The sequence below is a fragment of the Euprymna scolopes genome, chromosome 23 (genome assembly GCF_053919585.1).
Source record: "Euprymna scolopes isolate OS-2025 chromosome 23, ASM5391958v1, whole genome shotgun sequence".
Classification (NCBI taxonomy): domain Eukaryota; kingdom Metazoa; phylum Mollusca; class Cephalopoda; order Sepiida; family Sepiolidae; genus Euprymna; species Euprymna scolopes.
Window position 1 is genome coordinate 119,070,406 of NC_136504.1, and position 9,630 is coordinate 119,080,035.

Below are 9,630 nucleotides of genomic sequence, written 5' to 3' on the forward strand. Positions count from 1 at the left end.
TACTAAAGAAATGATCTTTTTATTTATTAAACATTATCAAAAAACAAAAATTAAAAAATTTGAAATAAAATTACTAATTGAAATATGCAATTGTTTTTGTTTTTTATTCATTATATTTTTGCTTGAAAGTGTTGTGTGAGAGAGAGAGAGAGAGAGAGAGAGATAGAGAGAGATAGAGAGAGAGAGAGAGAGAGAGAGAGAGTGAATGGCAATATCCGTATTCGGATTTAACCGGCTTCCTCCGAAGTGTGAAATTCACAAACGATCCCCACTTGCATCTATATCCTCGTTAGGGGAGTTGAGGATGTTTGGTTTTGGCAACTCTTGCAGGGAGTTGTCGACGCCCTCCTATATTTGAATAATTTTCATCATTTTTGGATATAATACTATTTTCGAGATGACAATTAATTACGTAATATTGTTTTTGCTTAAAATGACAATTTGTCGACTATATTTTAACAAGCATCTTTTATTCCTAGTAAGTCTTTAGTCGAATCGAACTGTACTAAGGAATACTGAGATGGCTACAGAGATAGAAATACGCACATACTTTCACTTCTATTTGATTTTATTCGCCTCCGAGCAACGTCGGGTAACTCTACTAGTATTATATAAAAGTGACTCGGCGGGCCTGTACGAGAGTGCCCCCCCCTTGAAAATGCGTTTTTTTTTGTTTGTTTTTTTCACCTTTTTTTAAAAACTTTTTTTCGACGAGTATTATAGACTCAACTATCATAACAGCAGGAAAAAATTTGATTAAAGAAAGTTATGACTTTTAAGAAAGGAGTTCACTTTCTCATGATGACGTTCTACTTACTTGCTTCATAGTGTCACGTAAAGAAGTTTTTAAAAGAGTAAAAAACAAAAACAAAAAAAAAAACAAGCAAATCTTTAAAAAAAAAAAAAAAGCCTCCTCCTCTGCCACATTTTTTTGAAGAGTTTTTACGTGTTTTTTAAAATGTTTGGAACTATTTCTTTCACCTGCGACCAAACTTGAAAAAAATGCTAACGATTACATGTCCCATTTACACGCGCTTGCGCGTACCAAGATGGACACCAGCAATAATGTGAGAAATAACATTGCGTAATATCCGGAAAACTACTTATTAGCGGAAAATTTGAATACAGTATTGACTTTCAACATACCCAAAACCGCTAAAAATCGTCATGTTAAAAGGAAAATGTTAAGGTGGAAAACATAAAAAATTATCTTTAATTCAATAAAAATTCACAAGGAGTATGAGTATTCCACACAGAGTTATTTATTTATTTTTTATTTTTAGTTGGAATTTTCAATTTTACCGTATCGGTGCTTATGCATTTATGTTACCGTGCTATTTCTTTTAAATAGTATTTTCAAGTTAAATTCAGGTTTTACGATAACTTTTTTTTATGAGATTGTTAGATGAAAGTACAGAATAATTACAAAACGCCATCCCCTCCCCATGTTAAGACTGGCTTTCTAAATAATGTTATTTCAGCACGGTAACATAAGTACCAACCATGGTATTGCTTGTTTATTAAATTGCTTGGTGAAATTACAGAATAGTTAACACAGCCTCCCTACCCCATATGGTCAGGGTTATTTAGTTTAATCCCACTGCAAGAACTTAGACACCAGGTTCGTAAAGTGGGATTGGGAAGTCAGCGCCTCTGAGGAGGAGGGGTACTCTCTGGCCTGCAAAAAGTGACTGGGCAACATCGTCAGTATTCCCCGGCACCTCAGGCGATCAACAATAAACCTCTTTTCAAAGAAAGAAGACAAAGCCTGGGGGGAGGCTTCTAGAACTGCACAGAACTAAACCCACGCTGCAAACGGGTCATTACAGGAATGGTCTTAGTCTCTGCTGATTTTTTTTTGGGGGGGGGGGCATTGATAAAGATCCCTAGCCGAGATGGCTTTCTAAATAATAACGTTATTTCAGCAGGGTTCGTAAAGTGCACTAGTACCTGATATTTATATGATAATAATAGTAAAAACAAAAAAAGATTACCTCAAGTGGGAGGGCACTTGGTCCCGGTGCAAAGTTAATTTTTCTTCCGTGCGACATTACTTTCTTTTTATGGTCACAGTTTCCAAACACGTCGATGAAGCACCGAGGAAAAGAAAGAAAAAAACTACACAATATCAAGTGCGATCAATGTTATCCAAACGTACTCGCACTTACAATTCCCTTTTTTTTTTTTTTTTTTTTATATCACCCGGGACTGGGTCACGTGAATTGTGACGTTACCCGTTTTATTCCGAGACTTGTCTAGCTTGTCCCGCAATCCCACCTGTCTGACGCTTGCATATGGCTTGCTCAGCAAAGAGAGGTGGTTCTGATTTAGTTGAGCTGTTTTGTTGTTTTCAACACGGACAGTGGCTTGACAACCGCATATAATAAGGTTTCCCCATTTAATTGCCTCCTCCCACTCACAAGAGTAAGGTTAGGATAAATATGTTAACGAAGAATATGAAGGGGCTGACCTTACTTGTTATCGTCCATTTGGTAACGACGTCAACATTTCAGATACGTTTTAACTGGCAAATTGAAATAATTCTGCTTTAAAAAAAAAAAAAAATTCCACATAAATACAAACACAATGCAATTATAATATGCATTTTTTCATACTACGACTCCTTCTCCTCCTACTACTACTACTACTACTACTGGGTATTTTTTTTACAATGGAAGGTGACGGTGGCTTAGTGATTAACGACACGAATTGACGACCTGGATGTCCCAAATTCGAATCCAGTTTGTTCCACAAAACATCACTTTCATTAAGATGTTGGCAACCTTCACGTGGTTGGTCCACTACCGTAATCCTTGATTTCTTTTAAGAAATAATTCTGACTAGAAAAATATCGGGGAAACCAATGCTAGCAATAGAATGTTCGGATTCATAAAATGATGATGATGATTTTTTACGATATCCAACAAAGCAAAAAAAAAAAAAAAAAAATGGGAACTAAAGTACACAAAAAATATATGTCTTTCCTGACAAGTTACTCTTCTACCTACCTAGATAAGTTTTTTTTTGTATTTTAACTTATTTTAAAGAGTTTATTTATTTTGAAACAGAAGTAGCGTCAAGCCTATTGAACTAGAACGAAAGAACAATGGAGCATTTGTTATAGCCATTTAGACCCTCGATAATTGATCAAAAATCAAAAATTAAACAAAATACCGGTAGAAACTCATTCACTGAAGCTCATTAATTGGGCGACAATGTAATACTAGTTGCTTGTTTAATTTTCGATTTTTGAGCAATTATCGAGGGTGGATGTGAATGTAACGAGACAGATATTTTTTCAATTCTAATGCAACAGACTTGACGCTACTTTTGTTACAAAGTACATAAACGCTTTAAAATAAATTAAACCACAAAAACTTCTCCAGGTTGGTAGAAGAGTAACTATTCTTGTCTTATATTTGTTATATACTAGCATTTCAGCCCGGCGTTGCCCGGGTGTTTGGAGGTGTAAGTTGAGCAAAACAAAACAAAAAAAAAGCGGTCAATTTTTTTAAAACTTTAACCCCTATTATGACCCCTAAACATTTATTGTTTTGGGCTCAAATCAAGTTATTAAGTTAGATCCATGTCCAAGGAATCTATATCTAAAATTTCAAGTGTTTAGACACAAAATTGTCGGAGGAGTTTGGTAGAGTTCTCAAAGGTCAAATCGTTTAACTTTGACCCCTTAATCGCCAAATTTCTGGCCGAAAACCGATCACAAAGATTTTCCCAAATCTCACTACCCTGTATATTAAATTTTGTGTCTGTAGACTGAAAATTAACAAAGTTATTTTGTCGGGAAATGTACACAGACACACACAGAGACACGTTCACTTATATATATATATATATATATAGAGAGAGATTTTTTTTAATCCTTTCTTTTGTGTTTTGGCTATTGTAAGAAACGTACGACTACAACAACAACAACAACTACTACTACTACTACTACTACTACTCTTTATTTAAAACCAACAGATGTGCTTGGTACTTCCCCGGGAATAAATGAGAACTATCTGTTTACTACTGCTCTTAACGCTGATTAAATATTACCATTTTTATTATTGTTTAATTTCTGTAATTTTTGCATTCACTTTTCCATATCTTCCAAAATATTTATTCAATATAATTCAACGTTTGAGAAAATATGGGTATTAAATTTTAATATACAGAGTTGAACGATAACGTTGTCACCCTAAAGAAAACAAAACTACAGCTTTATTTAAAAAAAAATTTAGTGAAAAAATAACTTCATTATGAAGTAAAGCTGACATCTATTCAATGTAGTCACCTTCAGCCTCAATCACCGCCTCAATATAGGTCTGGAACTGGGAGTATGCCTTTTCCACATACGCCGGTGGGAGTGCGGTGAATACTCGGCGAATGGCAGCAATAAGGCTGGTTTTGGTGTTGTGGGAGGTTATGTTGGTGATGTTCATGATGTATGGCCAAATGAAATAGTCCAGTGGGTTCAGGTCGGAGCACTCTTTCTGAAGTCAAGTCTGGTTCTGTTTGGACTTGTGAGCCAGCGCCAAGTCCTGTTACCATCCTCAGGGTCTGCGAGTGGCCAACTAATTGCACCAGGGGATCATCACATTCTTTAACACATCCAGGTATATTTTGGTGTTGATTTTCAAGCTGACTTCGAAGATGTGAGGTGGCATGATAATATGGCCCTCATTTGAAACCACACCGAAGACCATAACCATGGCTAGAAACTTTGTTTTCATTACCCTGGGCATGTCCCTGTTATTTGTTACAATTCAGCGATGCATTTTGAGGGTCCTGGCAATGGTCCTGTTGTCATAACTTGGATCGGTATAAAGCATGTGTTGCATCTCTTATCTCGTTTGTTGAACATTGTATCACTTTCCGACATGATAGAAGGCTCCTATCACTCTTGGGATTTGTACACAACAGGTCAACTAGTAGATGGTCTGCAACAAAAAAAAAGAAAAAAAACTAGTTTTCATCAAACGGAAATGGAATCCTGTTGTCTTTTCTAGGGCGAGAATTTTATCCTTCTACCCTGGATTAATTAATATTCTTAAAGTTTAATGTAAACACATAATACCATCAGTAATTTGATATTTTACTGGTTTAGCAGGTCAAGAGCAGGCTTGAGGAGTTACTTTGAATAATGGTGACTGAAAGGTGTTCAAATTACAAGGATTTATTTATCGTTTATAGATATGGTAGCTTCCTTCAATCTTGACAGACTATGGATACTCACTGTAAGGGTGCCTGCATGTGAAATTTTTGTGGCAAGAGTTGAGCAATCTCCGATCACACCTCTCCTGAGTCGGCATGTTAAATACCAATGGTAAGTGGAGGTTGAGAACGACTCTAAACAATGCGGAGAGCACGCACAGCACCTAGAATTCCTAAATGGTCCTATCTAGTACTAACCAGGCTCAGTATGTCAATGTGATTATACCTTACTTAGATATATGATGGGAATGTCAAGCGGTCATTAATATTTCTTGATCAGATAGCCGCCTGAGAGGGAATTGTGTAACGTTTTTCATTACTAATTAAATCAATCTTTTATTACATGGTTTTTCATCGTCCATGTTTCATGCTGATGTTCGTCATCACCATTTCATCTAGTGCTTGTGTCGTTTTTCTGCCCTGCTCTAGTCGTGATCCATCATCGGTGGTGCTAGACAAATAAAACTTCTTTTCATACAGAAAGAAATACAGAGACGTTCGCTGAGAGTCTCTAAGGTTTTCTTTCTGGATAGAATTTAATCACATGGGAAAGATTAAATTTTCTTAGCTAATTTATATATGAGGTGCCTTCAATAAACTTCCAGACATTTTTGTACAGTTGGTACCTTAAACCACAAGACCACATGGATTCATATTAAATAAAGTGAGATAATTGTCTTAAAGACAAATTGAAAAAGGGAGATAATTCTGCCTTAAAGACATATTAAAAAAAGGAGATAATTACGTCTTGAAGACATATTAAAAAAAGGATATAATTCTATCTTCTAAAAGACATTAAAAAAGGGAGATAATTATGTCTTAAAGTCACATTAAAAAAAGGGGAGATAATTATGCCTTAAAGTCACATTAAAAAAAGGGAGATAATTATGCCTTAAAGTCACATTAAAAAAGGGAGATAATTATGCCTTAAAGTCATATTAAAAAAAGGGAGATAATTATGCCTTAAAGTCACATTAAAAAAGGGGAGATAATTCTGTATATCACTTTTTTTCGTAGGTGCAATATTTTTTTGTTTTTACAGGTTCCAAAATGTCTAAGTGTTTGATGTTTATGCGTGTGTGCATGTTTAGAGTTTGCCATTTTTTTTCTCACGTGGAACGTTGAAAGAATTTTTTTTCTTTTTTTTTTGGGGGGGGGCGGGATTTTAATTTTTTTTTTTGGTCGTCTAGCATTTTTGTTCTTATGCCTGAATTTTTTATTTAGAAAAAAGTCGTTTTGTATTCCTAGCAGGAACAAAATCCTGGTCATGGCACCAGATTGTAACACGATGGGCCAGTCACCAGCGTGACTGCCCAGCGGTTACAAGAAATATTCTGGGAATGGTACCAGATTATAACACGATGGGCCAGTCACCAGATTGTGACACGACAGTCTGGTCAATAGCGTGACCAGCCTGGAGTTACATAACTGTCTTCAAATGCCACCAGATTGTAACAGCAGGATATAAAAATATGAGGATTAGTTGGTTCAACGTCTTTTTGTAAGAGCTGAAGAGGGAAGGCACCCCTGGGATTTGGGTGTGGCTGGTTTCTTCATGTCGAGTTTCTCTGACTGGAGTCACGGCAGGCATTCTTTCGACATTTAAGCATTCAAGGCAGATCAAACAACGCAACACAATTCTAATATAAATATATAAATCTTAACTAGTTTATTTAAAAAAATTATATATTACAATATTTTACAATTTAAAAATTACAACAATTAACAATTCATTTTAAATTATCAACCTTTAAGCTAACTACTTAGCTATTCCTAACTAGTGCTGACGGAGAGGGGGTGCTTCCCTCCTTTTTACAGAGAGTAAAAAATACACATGCTCACCTCATGGCTTCCAGCGATCAAAGAGAAAGGGAATCGTGAAATTGCATTGTGGTCCCTCTTTTAAGTGTATCGCTCTGCATGACCAAATCACACCCCAGCTATAGCAGTGGATGGGAGGGTGACAACACAACAACAACGACCAGTGGCACTAGCAAATAGTGCCACAATCTATCTATATCTATAAAAGTGAAAGTGTGTGTGTGTGTGTGTGTGTGTGTGTGTACATTTCCCTACACAGTAACTCTATCAATTTTCAGTCTACAGACTCACAGGGTATGAAGATTTGGGAAAATCTTTGTAATCCGTTTTCGGCCAGAAATTTGGCTGTTAAGGGGTCAAAGTTCAACGATTTGACCTTTGAGAACTCTATCAAACACCTCTGCCAATTTTGGGTATAAACAATTGAAATTTTAGATATAGGTTCCTTGAATATGGATCTAACTTAACTTCATTTGAGCCCAAAACAATAAATTTTAAGGGGTTATAATAGGGGTCAAAGTTAAAAAAAATTGACCTCTGCAGTCTGTACCAAATTACTAAAGACAATTTCTGGTGTAAACATTTGAAATTTTACATAAAAGGTATTCAGAAATAGGGCAAGCTTTTTAATCGGTTTGGATAGAAAATTTGAGCTACTAATATATAAATGTATGTATGTATGTTTGCATGTCTGCCTAAAACTTTCGACAGAGGCGACGGATTTTCACAAGATCAGTATCGTTTTGAAGCTCGACCATTCAGATGACAAATACCGAAAAATTGGCTAAAAACATTAATTTCTTCACCCTCAACTGGGCACTTTTCTACAGGTAGGGGTCGCTTTTTGCGCCGATATTGTCGAAAGTTATCCCCTCTTTTCGATTGTCTAGCCTTACTTTAAACCTACATCACTTCCGGTTTGGTGGTGGTCGTAACAGCAAAGACGTCACATTTTTTTTTCCCATTCTTTTCCTCCTTCGTGGTACGGGTTCGAGCCTGCCTTCCTACTAGCACTTTTTTGTTTTGCTCAACACACACCTCCAAACACCCGGACAACGCCAGGTACCCATGCTAGTATATTGTATTAATAAAAGATGAATCTGCTCATCCCACTGTTATATGTCTTAATTTGTTTCAAATTGTGCCAATCTGCTACACCTCTGCATTGTATTGCATTCTATTACCTTTATATACAGGCTATACAATGTTTGAAGCAAACTAGATGAACATCCTACCTAAATATGTTTGCATATGTAGTCATAAACAATCCCTCTGGCAATGTGGTAATGGGGATGTGTCAATTAAATTAACTTCACCATTTCACGAAGTTCAACGACCATGTAGCTTGCTTTCTCAAGTGCATTCTTTTCAACATATTTTTTTTACATAACTCTCATTACATAAGAATGCAATTTAATCAGATCTGCCTCAATTATTACTGTCTTCCTTGCCCGGATCTAATCTGGAATCCAATTTTTTTTTTTTTTTACATAGGCATCACCACTTATCAAGGCCAAGAGACCACTCAAGGATAAGGGTTAAAGAGTGTACAGTAGAAATTGGACAATATAGTAATCGTTAATAATGTAAATTCGGTAAATTTGTTAACTTATATGGAACGGCTCATCAAAAACTTGTTTACGTTAGACTTGAAGACAACCATATTAAACTATATCCAGTGGTGAGGCCCCAGCTTGTGGGCTTTGGGGAGTGTGGAGCCACACTTTAATTGCCATTGCTCTCAGGTCCACTCTGACCCGGAGTAGTAGTACCTGTTAGGGTCCCAACTATGGGTTTAATAGAAACCGACTTGAAAACAACAAATATATTCTATTAAAAATGTTTTCTTCAAATCTTTGGATTCGGCATTAAATAACCTGAAAAGGGTTGATATGCCGTAAAACAAAAACAACCATAAACCATACTGTACTCAGCTGGAAAGCAGGAAAACGGAAGATAATTTGTTGTATCTGCTCTAGATTCTAAGTTAAGTCATCGACGGTAATTAACAAGCAACAACCTTGGAAATGAAACTCTGTTATAGAGAAGAAAGGAAAGTTCTTTACAGTGGTTGTAGCTAGACGAGTTCTTGCTATGATTTTTTTTTTGCAGCAGGAAGCAGAGATTCGAGATCAATCGAACACCTGTCAGGAAATTAAGAGTAAAGAAAGACTAGGAACGTTTCTTCTCTGAAAAAGAGGCTTTACAGGAGGGAGGGAGAAGAAACCAACCCCACTAGATTTTGAAATCGATTTTTTACTCTGTCAAAGGAATAAATAATAGTGCTTTGAGTGATACCTCACCAGATGTGATAGCAATATTCCATTTATAGACGTACCTGACTCTTATATCGGTAGAGAATGGCATCAGGAGTGATGTACAATCTGGAGTGATCGAATGATCCAACCATTTTTCCAGCTAGCTAAGCAACCGAAATCTTCCACTCAGTCCTAAGAACTTACCAAAAATCAAGGTGACAGCCATTAATTTCCACCAAAGCAAAACAAGGGTGCGAGTATTAGTGGTGAGGTTTGGTTTGATTGTTTTGTTTTACGGCATATCAACCCTTTTCAGGTCATTTAATGCCAAATCCAG

At 36.3% G+C, this 9,630-nt stretch overlaps 1 protein-coding gene across 4 annotated transcripts in view; it reads right to left on the reverse strand.

The window, feature by feature from the left end:
- Positions 1-2,550, reverse strand: part of LOC145246169 (phosphoserine aminotransferase-like) — a 63,319-nt gene extending 60,769 nt beyond the window's left edge. The window contains exon 1 of one of the 4 annotated variants that reach the window (XM_080108036.1): positions 1,995-2,550. In XM_080108036.1, coding sequence (XP_079964162.1) covers positions 1,995-2,051 — 57 coding nt within the window. In that variant the 5' untranslated portion in view covers positions 2,052-2,550. Of the gene's footprint in view, positions 1-817; positions 1,052-1,994 lie in introns of those variants that run through there. The other 3 variants (XM_080108039.1, XM_080108038.1, XM_080108037.1) reach the window with 3 other exon arrangements.
- Between the last annotated feature and the right edge of the window lie 7,080 nt (positions 2,551-9,630).